At 38.2% G+C, this 19,495-nt stretch overlaps 1 protein-coding gene across 4 annotated transcripts in view; it reads right to left on the reverse strand.

Annotated features, from left to right (window-relative positions):
* Window positions 1-19,495, reverse strand: part of rasgrf1 (Ras protein specific guanine nucleotide releasing factor 1) — a 560,812-nt gene that overhangs the window by 501,753 nt on the left and 39,564 nt on the right. For all 4 annotated transcript variants that reach the window (XM_053500654.1, XM_053500653.1, XM_053500656.1 and 1 more), the window contains exon 2: window positions 14,600-14,706. In XM_053500654.1, coding sequence (XP_053356629.1) covers window positions 14,600-14,706 — 107 coding nt within the window. The remainder of the gene's footprint in view (window positions 1-14,599; window positions 14,707-19,495) is intronic.

Consider the following 19,495-nt stretch of genomic DNA (forward strand, 5'->3'; position numbering starts at 1 on the left):
GCTTTGCCTTTGATTGTGACTGGTGCTACAAACCCAAGAGGGTCAAAGAGGCTGTTGATCGTGGATAAGACACCTCTTCGTGTGTAAGGTTTTATCTCATTGCCGACGAAAAAGAGAAAGCTGTCTGTGCAGAGATCCCAATTAAGTCCAAGGCTATGTTGTATAGGTAACGTGTCTGCATCTAGATCTAGATCTTTCAAGTCGCCTGCATAATCACTGGATGGAAAGGCTTGCATGACCTCCTGGTTATTTGCTGTAATTTTGTGCAGTCTCAGATTGGATTTAGAAAGAACATCCTGCGTCCTTTTCAACAAACTGATAGCACTTTCGACTGTAGGAAGAGACTTCAAGCCATCATCTACGTAAAAGTCACGCATCACAAAATGTTTTACATCCGAATCTACATGGAACTGATCACCCTGAACAGACTGATGTAGACAATGTATTGCGACTGTGGGTGACGGGCTGTTACCAAATACATGGACCCTCATGCGATAATCCACAACATCTTTGGAAATGTCATTGTCGAAAACGTAGAAAATTCCTGTCTTCTTCTCTCACTAAAAAACAATAGAACATCTGTTCTATATCTGCAGTAAAGGCGATGGCTTCTTTCCTGAAACGGATTAGCACTCCTAACAATGTGTTGTTCAAATCAGGCTTAGTAAGAAGCACATCATTAAGCGATAGCCCATCCTGTTGAGCACTAGAATCAAACACTACTCTGATTTTGTTTGGTTTTTTTGGATGATACACTCCAAATGTTGGCAGGTACCAATGTTCTTCTTTCTCACTCAGAGGAGGAGCTAACTCAGCATGGCCACTTTTAAACATCTTGTCCATGAAGGAGAGGAAGTGCTCTCTCATTTCTGGTTTCCTTTTGAGGTTGCGCTTGAGTGACATAAGACGTTTCAGTGCCTGAGACCTGTTGTTGGGAAGGCGCGGACGTGGACTTTTAAAGGGTAATGGCGCTACCCAACTGTTTTTTGAATCTTTACATAGACTCTTATCCATGATCTTCATAAAGGAGACATCTTGAACTGAAGCAGCTACCCGATTGTCATCTTTGGTTCGCCTAAACACAGAGCATCCCAGATGGTCAGCATCACAGACAGATTCCTGCCCAGAACACATCGGAGAGTAGTAGTAGTTGGTCATTTGGATGTTTTTGTACTCTTCTTTGACATTGAACACATTAGGACATGGATCAAAGAGTGTTGGACGTTTTGCCTCTATAATGTTTGTGTGAAAGGTCCTGATTGTCAGTGGCCTATGAACATCTCCTAGGCATACGTTGCCTATAATAACCCATCCGAGGTCTAATTTCTGTGCATAGGGTAAGTGGTGTGGGCCATTTACCTGTTTGCGAACCTTATGAACTCGTATAATGTCCCGACCTAGGAGGAGCGTTATTGGGTCTTGTGGATCTTGCTCTGGGATTAGGTGTGCTACAGACTTAAGGTGTGCATGATGGCATGCCACATCAGGTGTTGGAATCTCATCTCTGTTGTTAGGGATGTCGTTACATTCTATAAGGCTTGGTAATGTAATTCGAACAGTTCCATCCAGAGACTCCACTTCGTAGCCACTGGTTCTTCTTCCAGCTGCCTCCTTAACTCCTGCACACGTTCGCAATGTGTAGGGTGCACTTGGACTTTTGTCATCAAACATTTCAAAGAACTGCGAGCGAACCAGTGACCTGTTGCTCTGTTCATCTAGGATTGCATACAGTTTTACTGCTTTGTCTCTGGGGCCAGCTGGAAATACTTTTACCAAACATATTTTCGCACAAGATCGGCCTACCTGATTTTCTCCACAGACTTCTGTGCATTTGCTGTCAACTTGAGATTGAGGTGACATTTCCTCTCTCTCCCCGCTGTGCTCAGTTGCAGGTTCTGACTCTACCCAGGGTGCAGTTCCAGGGTGAATTGCTGTGTGATGTTTTTCACTTTTACATTCAGAACATTGAACTTTAGCTGTACAGTTCTTCGCGATATGTGTTGCGGAAGAACAGCATTTAAAGCACACATTATTCTCTTTTAGAATTGTCTTACAAGCATCAATTGACTTTTCCCGGAAGGTACAACATTTACTCAAAGGATGCGGCTTTCGATGGATTGGACACATTTTATTAATGTCGTTAGATTCCTTTGCCAGCTCGCCACTATCGGTGGAAACTCTGGAAGATACTGCAGTCTTGTGTACAAAGATTTCTCGTTGCCTATTGAGTTTCCAAGCCGTCTTTTCCATTTTGGGAACTGTATCTATATGCGAAAAGAAGTTGAAGCTTGGATCACTTCCTATGCTTGCTTCTTGACTAACAAAGTCTACGAAGTAGGCGAAAGGAGGATAAAGCACATGGTTTCGTTGCTTATAGGCTGCGCCGACTGACGGCCACTTCTCTTGCAAACGGAAGGGAAGCTTTTGCACTATAGGATTGACACCTCGGGCCGTATCTAAGAAGGTGAGGCCAGGTAAGTCTCCTTCAGCTTTTGCGGACTGGAGCTCCATTAGCAGATCGCTTAATCTTGTCAATTTATTGTAATCTCTAAGCATCAATACGTTTGAACAAGGCGTCTTCTATCACTTCAGCTGAACCGTATATTTGATCTAGTCTGTCCCACGCCATGGCCAGACCTGCACGTGGATGGTTAATATGTATTGCTCTTATTTGTTCCACATGTTCTGCCGATTCCTTACCAAGCCACTTCAAAAGGAGATCTAGCTCTTCACTTGGCGAAAGGTTTAAATCGTTTGTCGCAGTCCCAAAGGAAAGTTTCCAGGCTTGATAATTTTGTGGTTTGTCATTAAACTTAAGTAAGCCAGTTGCCACAAGTTCACGACGGGCGAGGTATCGGACAAAGTCATTTATGTTTGAACTGTTATCGTTTAGGTGTGGAGATGTGGGGGAGGGGAGAGAAATGGGATTATAACTAATGTTTCGTGGTCTAAAATGTTGCACAGGAGTAACATGGTCGTTCTCATAGCAAACTTTCCATGACTGACGAGCATACTCATTTTCATAGATCCCTGACTGTTCTGGGGGCACATTAGGTGTTTGCTAAGAAACATTCTTTTGGCATGGAAGGAATGGTACAGCATCGGGTTTAAGATGTGAAGCTAAAATGCTACAACTTGGGATTGGTCCTGTTTTTGATGGGTCGTTACACTCCTGTTCTTTTATCCCCCGTTCTTTGGTTTGATCAATTATATATTGTTCGGTGCGCTGTGTAGTTTCCAATGGAGTAGAATTTAGACTTAACTTAAAACTTTGTTTCTCCATGTTCTCATCAACAACAGCTTCAAGCACTTCTGCTTCTGCGATGGCTGCTGCTGCTTCTTTTTGATGCTTGAGCATCTCCATAGAAACCTCTAGCTTGGCTTGCTGTAGCTTAAGATCAGCTTCCTTTTCGACGAAAGCAAGACGTGCTTTTGCTGCTTCTGCTTTTGCCCTTGCTTTAGCTGCTGCTGACCCTGTTGATGATGCATTTGATCTTCCGGAAGAACATGAAGCACGAGAGCGTGTTCTCACTTAAGACATTTCTGTTGCCACGGTGTAGTCTCTTCACACACTGGTAATTTACTGGCTGCGAGCTTGAATGTCTTGCCTAAAAGCCGTGGTTTCACTGTGCTGCCCTCGGTATATGTCCTGAATATAACTTGACAGCCAGATAAACACTTTCCTAACATCAAGACTCTGAAGACGAGACTCTCCTTGTCCACAGGTTTATTGACATTAACAAGAAAGGTGAAACTGAAATGTTTAAAAGTACAAAAGAATAATCCAATTAAACTTCTGTGTAAAATGCACAGCTAAACAAATGCTCAAAGAAATAAATTAAATGTTCTCATTTTAACTGTAGCAATTTTTCAAATACAGATGGAGCCACGCCAAATAGCCGCGGCCGTGTGAATTGCGTACGAATGGCGTACGGCTGCCCTATGCACGCCGTAATCCCCCCTCCTTTTTCTTCGAGAAAGGCGTGTCAAGATTTCACAGTAAACACGCCCATTCAAGCCCTATTTATGCACTTACCTGGTTCCACCACTAGATGGCGCTTCGTTCTCAAGGACACGTTAACAACAGCCAGCAATTTAGCTGCGCTGAGTTGCAATCACGTGATTTTAACAACCCGCTCCCACCCCCGCCGAACTGACGCTACCAAACTGCACTAGAGATGAAGATGGCGGCTTAATGGACTATTCGCGGTAAGTGGTGTTTTAATTTATAAAATTTGTTTGGGATTAGTTTAAAGTTTATTTCCCAGTTTAGTTTTTTATCGGCCATTTTGAAAATCACTGGCAGCACCAGCAGCGGTCAGATGTAACTTTAGATAACTTAATGATCTGTTTACCAAGTCTGGAGTTAACATTACAGCTTACTGTCAGTGTCACAAACTCACAATGTCACTCCTCTTCAACTAAAAAGACACTAAAGCTTCGAAAATACTATTAATGTCCCTATTACAAAAGGCTGCACTACCGAATGAAGAGTGTTTGTGCTCTATAAAAATGCCTTTAGAGTCTGACCGCGTGTTGTCTGGATAAATTCAGCATTTATTTATTCTTTGGGTGAGAGTTAATCTGCAGGTTATATCTGTGAATATAATGTGATGCAGTTCATGAAGGACACAAGCTGAGGATATATGTACAGGAGCTCGCGAGCTAAACGTTTATAACCACGTTTATATTTTTCTCAGTTTGGCCGTGACTTTGCGCGGTAGCGCGAGGGCTTAGTTACCGAGATGGATAAAAACTCTGAAGTGTTTATCAGTTAAGGAGTGTGAGGAGGGGGAGGTGTGTGTGTGGGGAGGTGTGTGAGGAGGTGTGGGGGGCTTTAGTACTGGATAAGTTATAGTTTGGCTTCAGAGATGAACTAATATATACGAGTGTTATATCGCCTAACTTATTTGTATGAAAAGCGCATTTTAATTTAATGCAGACGATAATACAGACAGACCGGGGTTAACACTAACAAAGTTCACTGGTTAAAGTTATCCCAGTTTATTTACATTCCAGAATTCCCCAAAACAGTATTTTACACACTCTGTGGTGTAGGTTTATTAATGTCTTTTATATTTATTACAACTAGATATTCTGTAACGTTTATTTATCTTTGTCTTCACTAAATTCTCCTGTTTTCTTTAATCAGAGCTCCGCCCTGGAGGATTGGGGGGTCAGACGGATGACGGTTGGCCTTTTGGAGCTACTGGAGGAGCCTGAACAAGCTGTTGAGGGAGCTGTAGGAGGGATGACGTCACAGTGCAACAGCTTTAGAATGATGTTTGGTCAGGTCTACTGTATATTCTGAACATAGAATTGCAAAACGTCTGATACTTTAAGGGGAAAACAAAGAATTAAACAGTTCCATCTTTAATATATATATATTTTTTAAATGATATTTTAATATAAAAGAACCAGATAGAGACTGATAAGCAGCGGGTGTTATCCGGGTATTTTAATGACCTTTAAGCAAAAATTTAACATGTTTTTACCTGTTTTATACAAATTATGTTTTACGTTGGAAGAATAAATTTTATTTTTAAAGTCATGTGTGCGTGTTTTAATTGTTGGGGGATTGTTTGTGTATTTAAAAATACATTTACTTAAACCAACAACTTCAATGTGCAAAAATGAGACCCGACGTTGTTTTAAATAGTCAAAGACTTAGGCTAATAATAATGATAATAATAATAATTATTATTATTATTATTATTATTATTATTATTATTATTATTACTGGTTGTAGAAACAAATTAAAACAACAGTTAAACACTTGATCATATGTATCTGTGCTAGTTTGTGACTATGTGACCCATAATCATTTTTTCTCAGTATAAAAGTTTTGAGTTTTTTTAAGAACTCCATTAAAAGAGCAAAGACAAACTTAGAAGGAGTGGAAGGTAAGAAACCTCAGAGAATACTGACTGTGACATGGTGCTAATTGCTCTCTGTGTGTGTGTGTGTGTGTGTGTGTTTGGCGGGGGGAGGGGTACTTTAGACTTACTTGTCTCTGCCCAAATGTTTGTGTTAAAGCAACGGAGAAATGCCGGAGCGCGCACACACACACACACACACACACACACCTCTCATCCACAAACGCTTTAACTGTTGTCTTGTAAATCGTTGATTAAACCTATGAACACAGCTGTTCAGCATCAGCCCTAAACACAAGCGCAGGGTATGTTTTTGTCCTTAATTAAAAGACACCAATATGTTAATAATTTACACAATGATAGCATGTTGTTTATGTTTAATGTTTATTTTGCGGGAAAAGGTAATAAGCAATATTTAAAATAAAACAAACCAGGAAGTAAGTGTTTCATACATTAAGGTGCTGTGTATAACCAAGTGCCCCAACAGACATAGCAACAGTGTAGAGAGTGTGTGCGCTGTGGGGGATTGGAAGGTGAACGAAGATAATCATTTACAAGACAAAAGACGTTCAGAGGTGTGTTATGCCCTAAAACGCCCCCCGGCACGGATTGCCCCCCATTACGCAATCGCTATCTTCAAAGAAAAGCCGCCGCCCCTTTTCATTTAAATGCTATAGCGAGTGTTTTTTCTTTCCCTCCGCTCGGTTTCGTGAACACAGTTGCGTTCAGTAACACGGTGGAACCAATGACCTAAACAGCAGCAACAACACCCATTATGATCACACTTTGTTGAATTTATATTGCTTACATATTTCGCAGCTCTGTCCTCTTTGCATTGCTACGTGTTTATTTACTTCCTTTTCGCATCGCACGTATAATGCACTCTAAAATCGACACTATCAAACTTGGAAATGATATAATATCCAATCAAACATCACGTTATTAAAATTAACGAATTTGTCACTACTCTTCTCTTATGCAGCACGGCTAAAAAGATAATAAAAATTACACCAAAGTGCTGCAGGTTTGGTGTCTGTGAGCTTTTCCTAATCAGAGTTACACGGGGGGCATTTTGTGGCTGATCCAGTTACACTTAGATATTGCACAGAGGAGAGTTCACTTCTGTTCTCTTCATCCTAGCTTAATTTCATCTCATGAAATAATAGTAAGTTTTGGAGTTTTGGTATGAGTTCATCTCCCCAGCCAGTGTTGGGACAGGGTAGCATCATGGCAGGATTGGTGTAACTTTTCTTATCTTTTTAGCCGTGCTGCGTAAGAGAAGAGTAGTGACAAATTCATTACTTTCGTTACTAGACATGGTCTATTTTGTCTGCAAGTGAAATACATCGATACGTTAATAATTTACACCACGATAACATTACTGCAGAAGGATCTGAGGAGACGTGACTTTGAGATGTTCACAGTATATTCGAACCGTAGACAGTGTTTATTTTGCAGAACATTACAAAACAGCCATGTCCAATAAAACAGTGCATCTTTAATAAGCCGCATTGGTTTCGAGTCAGTAGTAAAATTAACGAAAGACTAAGAAGCTCCGTAAACTTGACCCTGACAATAATAGTCGATCTTATATTTATGTTTATATATTTAAATGTTAAATGTTCGAATTAACGTTTCAAAGTAGCCTATATAATTTGTCTTGTCATCACACAGACACACGTACACACACGAACAAGTAAAACATGAAATCGCGTAAAACCAAATGAAACTATGGCAAAAATATATAAGCAGTGTAAATTACAGTAGTATCCTGTAGGTTAATCCTGTCCTGATAACAGGCGCTGACCCTCTGGAACTGTTTAGTTCTGTTAGTATTGTGTTCAAGTGTGAATGTTTATGGGGATTTAATCTGTTTCTGCAGCCCATCTATTCACCGTAGTGATAAGTGATTAATGTCCCATCAGATCTTTGATGGGGAAACGTTATGCTGGTTAAATGACTAAAGACAGACTGATCCGTATGAACAGATATTTGTTCCAGGTATTATGCGCCATTAATCGATTTGTTATGCCAATTTTTGACTATCAGCGAAAAAAACATCAGCAATAACATCAAAAATATAACGAAAACAAACTCAAGCAGAAGTTCAAATTCAAGCTTTACTTTGCAGTAAAATATTATCTACCAGTGTATTAAACGGAAATAGATAAAATACACCGTAATGTAAAATACTGTACATAGCCTGCATTTGTATTCCGTACCTATAACGACTGGTATAGATAAATTACAGATGTTACCGTCTTTAAGTATTATTAAGGATGTCGTGAAAAATATTGCAATAAGTAGTTTTATTAATTAATTTAATCATTAATTAAAATAGCATAAGCATCATGGATTGTGTATTGAGTGATTTAAACCTGTTTTATGAATCGTTTTTTATCCCTCTTTTTTACCACATCATCTTTTTATGAAACTATGTTGACGTTAGTTATGTTATATATTAAATATAGTAACCGGCTGCTTGGACACTGCAGTTAACTGAAGCAGTCAATGCTCCATCTGGCGGAATTATACAGCATTGCAACTATCTTTTTAGAAAGCGCATGGGGGCGTTTATGGGGTGGGGCATCGTTAACTACGTCATCGCGGGGGATCACATTCCGTGCACGGATCGATCATGGTCCTGTCACGGTCCTGTCATGGACCTATCATGCTCCAAGCGGCTGTTTGACGTGGCTCCCACTGTATAACATATTCACTAACATTTAACAGACAGTTACCAAAACCTTATTTTTTGCACTGTTGTACATGTAGTGTTAGCACTCTATGAACTGCAAAAAAAAATGCTAATGCAACAATATGTTAGCAAAGCAACCTAGTCAGAAATATTATTTTTAGGAAAGAACTTAACACTTAAATTAAGTGCTGTCAATAATTTCAAAACACATGTAGGAAAACAATAAACACATACCCACGATGCTACTACAAGCAAGAAGTACTCAAATATCGCATTTCACTGCAAGGAAAGCCGAACACGCTACTCTCTGTCTCTGCTTGACTGCCTCTCAATACAGGTCACATGACAACTCCCTACTTACACTTTTCTTAAAGGGGCCACTACTCAATTATATACAACAGTGACAAACCACACTGCTTTGTGTAGGTACCATTAAAGACAGCCAGTCGTAGTTTTTAGAAAATCTTTCTGCCGTGAGGCTGCATTAGGCGGGGGTACATGAGGCATGTACATGGGCATTGCCAAATCTCCAAAAACGTTGCAACATGTTTTTTGAAATAAACTCTGTGTTACAGATGTGGCCATTAAGACTGCGCGTGTTTTTCCGCGAGATGCCGCAATTTGGCGCGCGGCGTGCCACAACTTATTTTGCCATAAGCAACATTGGGAATTTAAATAAATGTGTTGTGCTTCACTGAATATCCGCCAGATGGCGCATGGAAGGACTTTATCTAAAAGCCAGACCAAGTATGACGGAGAATTGTATATAATTAGTTAGCCTAAAACAATATTGTTTCCAATGCCGAAGCAAACATGAATTTACTTTTGTTTTACAATAGATCTTTCATGATGAATGTGTGTATATGTGCCTCATATTTTCACAATGATAAAATGAGATGCCCAATTTCGTGCTTTAAAAATTTCTTATATAGTTTTGTATAATGTCTTAACAGGCACAAAACAATGAAAGACATGGCAATGCCTCGGTTTAAGTGGTCTTGAAATTAATTTAATTTCCTGATAGTAGGCTATCTGATAGTGTTAACTATGCGAATGTCCTGATTCATAAATATTCCAACATATCTTATTTAAAATGTAAAAATGTGTCACCATCATGAATGAACTTTATATATATATATATATATATATATATATATACAATGACAGTATGAATGACAATGGAATATTACAGAATGTGCGAGTTGACGCCCATGCAGCAATCACTGACCATTAAAATGTTGGATTTTAATTAAAATGCCACATATATATTTTCGTGTTTAATTGAATTCTTAAGTCATCATGTTCACCCATGGGTTTACTGCATAAACACCGAAACAAAAGGTCTAGGGAGGAAACAGAGAATTGAGCATTGAGTTTAATCATACTAATACTACTATTAATAATAATACTGAATGGAGAAAGCGCAGACAAAGGAGTATCATTACTGAAGGAGAGAAGAAAATGAAGAATAAATACATATCAGTATTTACAGTTTGAGCTCGACACAGTTTAAGAGCTCTGTAGCTTGCTGTCAATGGGCGCCTAAGAGAGATAACACATTTTCGGCTCAGTAGACACATAATACTGAAACATGACTGCCCCCTACAGGTAACGAAGGGCATTTTTACATGTTGCCGCGTGCAGTTGCGGGAGAAGTTGCGGGATCCCTTTTCTTGAAACGTGCGTTCTTAATGTCCAGATCTGTACAATTCTTTTTTTCTTTTCTCTTCTTATTTTTTTCTTTTTTGTTATTGTTAATAAAAAAAAAACAACAGAAGATCACCCCGGGTGTCACTCCTGTCAGCTAAAAACAAAAAATTTACCCTACTAGTGTGGGAGATATTTTTGTGCCAAATATTATATATTCTTTGGGTGCCTTAGTATCAATTAAGCTTTTTTTCAAATGTTTAGCCTTTATAACAAAGCTTAAATTGGTTAGAACAGTCAGTTCACTGTACCCAAATGCTCTCCACAGTCACCAGATCTCAATGCAATTGAGCATTATTTGTGTGTGGTAAAATAGGAAATTTGCATCATTAATGTGCATGCAAAAAAATCTACATCATGTCTTTGATGCTAGCGTCAATATGGACCACAATCTCTAGCACCTGATTTAATCTATGTAAAAAAGAATTTTGGCAGTTCTAAAGGCAAAAGAGAGATCCAACCCTGTATTAGCAATGTATACCTAATGAAGTGGCCAGGTATGTATTTGAGAATGAAAGCTGGTGCCTAGTCATATATAGGTCACAACCATAGAACCATTTTATACATCCTGATCTTGCATTTAAAGTGAGTAAATAAATAAATAAATAAATTTTTATACTTTGAGAAAAACAATTGCATATGCAAACACATAACAATAAGCACAATCCATATAGAATCAGTGTACCATGCTGTATTCCAAATAATTAGTATGTAATTAACTAGCATTATTCACTACAGGTTTTTTTTTTTTTTTTAATTCAACACAAGCATGTTGACCTTATACAAACAGTTTGCAAGAGAGTTATAAAAACTGCATCTTCATGCATAATAATGCTTTCAACATTTGTGCAACTACAATATTTTCAATATTTACTACAATATTAAAGAAATCAAGTATGGCAAAAAGTACAGTGTAACCTTGGATCACTAGCATAGTTCGTTCTGGAAGCGTGTTCGTATAACAAAACACTCGTAAATCAAAGCATTTTTACCTTAAAAATAAAACAAACTGACCTGCACTTTAACTTTTTTTTTTTTTTAAGGTAAAACGCAGGTAAATTTATTATTGACCTGCAGTAAATTTATTTTTATTTTGAAAAATGTTCTCTCTTTCTTTCTTTCTCTGGCAGCCTGCACTGTGTGCGCGTGCGTCATTAGACACTTTGCCCCTCCCCTCCTCCTCTCGCCTTCAAACACACACAAACTACACACTCTAATGACACTCTAGTGCATGCACACACTAACGGGATCTCTGCTATAAAGTAAAAATAAAACAAATTAACCTGCACTTTACCTTTGAAAAGATCGTGACAGAATGGGGGGGTGAATGGGAGGGGGGGCATGGTGGCCAATGACGCACGCGCACACATACAGTGCAGGCTGACAGAGAAAGAGAGAAAGGATCTTTAACCTATCTAATGAAACTTGTTTTTGCTTTACACACGAGCACACACGTGTTATAACAAACAGTATACTCGTATGTAAATGCCATTTTAAAAGTTGCTAATATTGCTTAATGAGTCTCTTAAAACAGGTTTACATGTAAACCAAAAAATTGATTTAATTTTACCATTTCGGAATGATTCGTAAATGACTCGTGTAAAGCAGTTCGAAGATTCAGTCTGTCTAAACCCCTCCTTTCCGTGAGCCCTCACTGCTGTGATTGGTCAGATGATTAACGGGGTGATTTATGACTGGTCTACCGCTACAGCGTGTGTCGGAAAACGAAACGCCCATTACCATAACTGAACAACGGCTCTGGAGACCCGTCAATACATAGAAAAAAGATGGCGTCGGTTTTACCATATAACGACCAGATTTTTATATTAACCAATTTTATATTAACTGTGGCTACAAAAATCGGGAGGTCTTTTATCTTTGTGTCGGTGTTGCGTTAAAAGTCCAGTGAGCAAAAAGGACAAACACAAACAAGTAGATAAAGCAAACGTGTATTATACAAAACTAAATAAACGAAAAAGGTGCACCACAACCAAACAAAGATATAAACAATATTTACAAACTACATATAATAAACGGTATGTGTGCGTAAACGCAAGTAAGTGGAAAATGTCCAAAGTCCGTGTTTATTGTATGTGTGTTATCCGAGTATACCGAGTATGGTTCAGCCGCAATGAAGTCCGAGAGGCCGATGACGGAGGGTGAGAAGTCTGGGGAATATGTCCAGTTAAAAATAATCTGGCTAAAAAATATTCGGAAAAAAAGATCCACAGCAATCTCTCCTTCTCTCGTCCAAACAAATAACGGAAGCGCTAGTCCACCATTACTACTCCTCACCCCCCCCCCCCACCCCTCCCGCTCTTTCCCGGCTGTTCCTTTGAAGGCAGGTCAGGGAAAGGGCGTACATCGAACGTGGGCGCGTTTAAGGGACTGCCCCTACAGGGCACTGTGGCCACTATTTTTTTTCCTTGTAGTTTTGTTGGGAGACTTCCCAAAAGGCAGGTGATGACAAAGCACCTGAGCCAAGGTAGCTCATTAGAGATGTTAGTTCTGGGAAACTGGTTCGAGCATTAAGAGGTCTAGTGGGCATTTGTTTTCTGTTGAACTGGCTCTGAAGGCTTGTGCTCTGTTATTTGTAGATAAGTGCATTTACTTTAACTTGTGTATGATGTGAGTACTGTTTATTGTGTCTTCTGTCCTCTTGTTTCTACGTTTTCCCGTTGTCTCTAGTGTCTCTCCCTGTCTTTAGTTTAGGCTCTAAGTTATGTATGTTCTATGCCTGGGTGTGCTCGAGGTGTGCGTTTGTCGCTCGTAGGAGCGTGGATGCGTGGTAAACCGTTTGTAGGAGCGCAGGTGCGCGTGTCGCTTGTCGTAGCGTGAATGTGTGGTACGCCGCTTGTAGGAGCGCAGGTGAGCATGTGTCTCTCATAGGAGCTTGGATGTGTGGTACGCCGCTCGTAGGAGCGCAGGTGAGCGTGTGTCGCTCGTAGGGGCGTGGATGTGTGGTACACCACTCATAGGAGCGGGAGTGTGTGTGTTCGCTTATAGGAGCGCGAGGCTGTGTGCCAGGTTCAAAAGACCTTGTGTGTGTGTGTGTAAAGAACCGATGTGTGTTATGTGTAAAGAACCGGTGTGTCTAAGTGGAATCTTAGAAGATCCTGTAAGTGTGAGTGGTATCTTAGAAGATCCTGTGTGTGTTATGTATAAAGATCCTGTGTGTGGGTGATGTATGAAGAATCTGTGAGTGTGTGTGTGTTATGTTTAAAGAACCTGAGTATGTTATATGTGAAGAACCTGTGTAAGTGTGTGCCAAGTTTAAAGAGCCTGTGTGTATGTAAAGCTTTAGTAGCCGGTGTTGTTGCCCACGGCAATAACAACAGCCTGTAACACCCAGTTATGACAGCGGGCAAGTTGTTCCCAACGTAGAACGTGGGCTGACATTATGCAAATATGTTACGGAGTGACGTAGATCCGTAACAGAGTAAAAATAGATTTGCTAACGACTCGTTTAGGCAAATGTGAGCCGACTCTTTTTTTTAATAGACAAAAACTTCATTTATCGTGCACTGTCAGTGTCAAAGATAGTGCAGATAGTTTATGTTCACATACAGCTTCATGATACACTGCATGAAAGATAATATTTGAAAAAGCATAATATGACCCTTTAAAAAATACACACACATACAAACACAAAATAAAAGATGCTTTACACGTGGTCACAGTGTTATAGTAAACAGTACACGCTTGCACGCATGTTTATTATACCAGTGAGACTAAGACCGAGCAGGGGAGACGATTACCCACAATTCTGCAGTGCAAAAGAGAGAAAAAAACATTGGCTCGGTTGTGATCACGTGACGCTCGGCGTCAAAACAAGAAGCGCATGACTGCTATTTGATTTTCAGTACTCGTAAATCAAGACTTGCTCGTTTTTAAGTCAAAATTTATTTTAAAATTCCAGAACACTGGCAAAACAGGTAACTAGCAATCCGTGGTTTCACTGTATATGGAAGTATACTTAACTTATGCCCACTAAAAATATGCCCATGCCAACAGAATTTTAACAACTCTGTGCCTTTATCGGTGCATAATATACAATAATCCTTAATAAACATTTAGCCAGGGCCAATTAGACAACCTTAGATTACTTTAAGATCTTTATAATTTCTGGATTTTGTTTAAATTCAAATAATGCTAATTCTGTACAATGACAATAAAGGCATTTTGTTTAATTAGAAAATGCTACTTCAAACATTTTGCCCACTTAAGCCAAGCATTTTGGTACCCCAACATTTTGGATGCTATCCGATCTAAAGTAAAGCTTACTTGTTAAAGTGTTATGGTAGTGGAATCAGCTTACCTGGCATGTGTTATTGCTGCCACCCATTCATCACAGTCCTTCACATCTTCAGTGCGAAGCTCAAGAGCTTTCTGATTTTCATGGTTGAAGTTGACTGTGAAATAATACTGAAATGTACAAAAAAAGCAGGTTTAAGGAGTATATCAGTCTAAAATTCTTATTATGAAACACATATATAAATATGTATTTATATACAAATATGAAAAATTTAGCTTTTAAAAATTATGGCAATGAACAAAATTAAAAAAGTATTAGTTGTTTCTCATTAACACTTATGTTGTGTTCAAGCATGGATTCAGGGAGGGGCTTGGGGGTGCTGTAGCTACTACACTAATTAAAAAAAACTCTAAAATTTTAAGTTTAACCATAGCACCATAAAAAAAATTCATGTTTGAGTACATATATCATTTTTTTTAATCTGATACTGATCTGTGCAGAAACTTGTGTTTGTTGCTTGCTGCTTATGTGCACATCCAAGTCTGGAATTACTGAATGCATTTTATATTCTGGAGTGTGTGTACATGATTGCACTGGTTTGTGAAGCATCCTGTGAGCCTTCCAGACTCTTCGGTGGAAGTTGTTAATGTTTATTTTATTTATTTATTTTTGTCTTTGATGTTAACTACACAAAGCAGTGTCTTCCCACCTGGGAGTTTCTCCAGCATACTGTATATCAGATTAATGGACAGGAATCCTCATCTGTTATATTTTTGGTGACAACAGTTTTTTTTAGCACACATTTAATTAATAAAATTTTTGAATATCATCAATAATAAGTTTGATCCGGCATTATAATTCTCCTCTTTAATTTCTTACATAGTCTAATCAGCGCTCAACCGCATGCATAAAGTTTTCGAAAGCGGGAGAATTTTGTTTTACTAAATAATATTTATGCAGTATAATCAGGGCCTCTTGTTCCTTTTTACTTTAGGTTGTTGTTCTTTCAGTGTTACGGTGTGTGCTTTGCAATGTCAGACACATTCAAATGCAAATAATACACCCTCCCCAGGTGTAAATCAGCTGTTCTCACCTTTAAACACGGAGAAACTAAAATGCACCCCTCCCCACTTTGCATGGTTTCAGCAAATTGGGGGATCATGGATCTTGCTTTAGACCTCATCTTAAATTTGTGTAAATTTAAAATCTTCTGAATTCTACATTCTAAAATTGACATTGAGATTTTTCTTATCATAACTTGTGTTGTATTGTTATTAATCAATCTACACTGTTTTTAATAACTCTACAATTTTTAATTTTAGATTTTTTTTTAAATAAATAAACCAAATAAAATTAATCCATTTGTATTTTCCATTTGTAAAATAGAATTATAAAATCATGGGTTGTGTATTGAGCAATTAAAAACATTACAGGGCATGTATAATAATAATATAATATAATATAATATAATATAATATAATATAATATATGTCCTTAAAATAAGGAAATTTTTTATATTTTCAATTCCAATGATTAAAATCTGTAAAAATGTCAATTTTGTAATCAGAAGCTCAGTGGTCCGAAAAACTACGTAATAATCTTTGTGTGCACACCCACTGTGTGTCCAGCTGTGCAAAACACACACCGATGTGTGCTGCTTTATTTCAGTCAAAAAATATACTAACACATTTGCTGTGTAGTGGACCCCGCGCGCACAACCTCTCGCGGGCGAGCCTTTCTCTGAATACGCTGTTTTAACGGGGGGTGGGGCTAAGAAACACCACACTGGCAAAAGTAGACTAATGATTATGAATGCATCGGGGAAAAAGAGAAAGAAAACTCTGGCCATTTTAATGATTCATGGATGTGGAGTTTCGGTTCATTTTCTGACGCGCTCAAGTTTACCGAAACAGTAACAGAAAATAGTGCTGTTTCCCTGTTTGCTTTCATTATTTTACAAAATCATAACGTTTTTTTTTTCATTGTGCATGCATTCAAATAAAGTAAAGTTTTATAAAGGCTATGTATCTTATATAGTTTTATTATATATTTTTTTCCATTAATCTGACAGCACCTGTGGCTCACCCACTTTTTCTGATGCCCACCCAGAGTTTTCTGGCTACGCAAGTGTTACACACGATAAAATCTAAAGGCTTTACTTTGATTAAATTCGATGGAACTAAGAAATGCCTATATATAATTTAAATTCTAAATTTGCACTGTAATTTTAGTACTGTAATTGTAAATTAGTTTAACGTTTCACTTGTATTTTATATGGTTTTGCCGGCAGTGGTACAGTGCAACGGGGGTGCTGGGATGTAAAATTGTAATTTGCTAAAACGTTTTCATTGTTTATTAAAGAACATTATGATAATTATAACAGCTTATTGCATTTAATTCTTATAATAATGCAAAAACACATCAACATATGCTGACGCAGAAGCACGTCCTGACAATGTTAGAATTTTTATGGTCATTTAGTTTAGTTTATTATAGTTAATAAATCTACTACAAAATTAAAGAACACAAAATATAAGATGACAAAAAAACCTATATGCGTAGATTTTCTAATTAAACAAGATAAAATCTAAAGGCTCACTGTGTTAACATTTACTTTGCTTAAATTCGATCATAAGAATTAATTTACTTTGAATTCTACATTTATACTGTAATTTTAGCACTGTAATTATAAATTCATGTAAATACAATGTTTCACTTTTATTCGCTACTACGTGCAGCTCTAAAGGAGCTGCGGCTCATTAATCCTTGAGAGAATAAACTGACCCGAGGCGTCAGTCTGTAGTTACAGTATATAGCGCCACTCAGCTGTAAAAGCCAGCCGTCAGGCGTGGCGGTAAAACCAAAATACCGCGTGAGTAACATCTGTATGAACTTCGGTAACATCTATTTCTTAATATGTTTAATATCCCAATAAGTTTAATATGATGTTGCCGCCCCCCATGCACTCTTCTGGGAAGGCTTCAACAAGGTTTAGAAGTGTGTTTATGGGAATATTTTACCATTCTTTCAGAAACGTATTTGTGAGGTCAGCCTCGCTTGTAGCCTGGGCTCAAATTCATCCCAAGGGTGTTCTATCAGGTTGAGGTCAGGACTCAGGCCAATCAAACTCGCTCATCCATGTGTTTATGAACCTTGCTTTGTGCACCAGTGCGCTGTCATGTCACACACTTGCATGTATAAATACAATAAAATTATCCTCACATAAATGGTGGTGTATAGACGTATAGATGTTTACAACAGAAAGAACACAGAATGCCTCATCTGTAATACTTCCTGAGCAGATGAATAATTTATCTAGTTGCTCCTGATTGCCCATGTTAATGTAGACCAAATAAATTTTGTGGTGTTTTAAAGTATTTTCTCCAACTTTTTTTTTACATTGACGAGTTTGTGGTTGACACTCATGACACAATTTTATTTAGAACAATAAAACAAAAAATAAAACATTTTTAATTTTTTTTTGTTTGTTGCACTTTTAAGCAATGTATCTAGTTATTTTGCATTTATTGCATTTCTGTTTCTCATGTATGGCTGACTGGAAGCCACTTAAAACAGCCTCTCTCAGCTGAATGTGGGCTTATCAGACACTTACCATGTGCCCCTCCTTTTCCTTTTCCCAAAGGGGTGTCTAGATTTAACAGTAAAAACGCCCATCAAGTCCTCATTTATTCATTTGCAGAGTACCACTATTAGATGGTGCTTTGTCCTCAAGAACACATTAACACACAAATCAATTAACGTGTGACATGTTACTGACAATTTTGAAGTAAGCAGAGATTAGAATCAGTGTAGCCAGTCCTCTAGACAAATTTAAAACATATAAAAAAGTCAAGGGGCAAGGATTGTGACTAACAGGATTATATATTAAAAATTCTGCTCAGTCATTAACATTATTGTCATGATTGAGTGGTATAGGCTGTTGTTATTGCCGTGGGCAGAAAAGGGCAGGCAGAGGGGCGGTTTAAACAAAAGAGTCTTTATTCAGGATATAATCAAAACAGGACTCCCAAAGAAACAAAACAAACAAAGAAACAAACACTTAAATTATACAACCCATAACTGACCAATACCCAGGCTAGAGGACAAGACACAAGACATAAGCATTATATTGAAATATATGCTTAACTGACAAGACACAGACTCTAATACACATACAGGGGTTACTCAATCGGAATGTAGGTTCTACCGTCGCCGCACTCGGCGGTACCGTTTGGCTTTGTGCGTTTGCTGGCTTTTACCGCTGAGTGGCGCTATATAACTACAGACTGACGCCTCATGCCTTAGTTCATTCTCTGCTGGATTAATGAGACACGGAGTTTTAGAACTGCACGTAGTAGCGGATAAAATCAAGTAAAACATTGTAGTTAAACAAATTTATAATCACAGAACTAAAATGACAGTACAAATGTAGAATTCAAATTAAATTAAATCTTATTAGGATCAAATTGAAACAAAATAAATGTTAACACAGCGAGCCTTTAGATTTTATCACGTGTAATTAGAAAAGACGCGTGTGGGGTTTTGTGTCGTCTTATATCTTGTGTTCTTTAAATTTATAGTAGATTTACAGATCTGGCCTTTAAAAACGCACGTTTTCGGAAAAGGGATCCCACGACTTGCCGCGAGTGCGCGCGGCAAGCTGTGAAAATGCCCTTCAATACCTGTAGGGGGCAGTCGTGTTTCAGTCTAAAGTATTGTGTGTCTACTGAAGCCGAAAAATGTTATGTCTCTTAGGCGCCCATTGACAGCAAGCGACAGAGCTCATAAACGTGTCAAGCTCAACCTGTTATGTATTTATTCATCATTTTCATTCAGAATTATTATTATTATTAGTAGTAGTTCTCCGAATGTATTATTATTATTCTTGTAACGCACCCGCGCGTGTGCAAAAGGACTACAAAGATGTATGACTATAACAGTATTTATGCGCTTTAAATG

The sequence above is a fragment of the Clarias gariepinus genome, chromosome 7 (assembly GCF_024256425.1).
Source record: "Clarias gariepinus isolate MV-2021 ecotype Netherlands chromosome 7, CGAR_prim_01v2, whole genome shotgun sequence".
Taxonomy (NCBI): Eukaryota; Metazoa; Chordata; class Actinopteri; order Siluriformes; family Clariidae; genus Clarias; species Clarias gariepinus.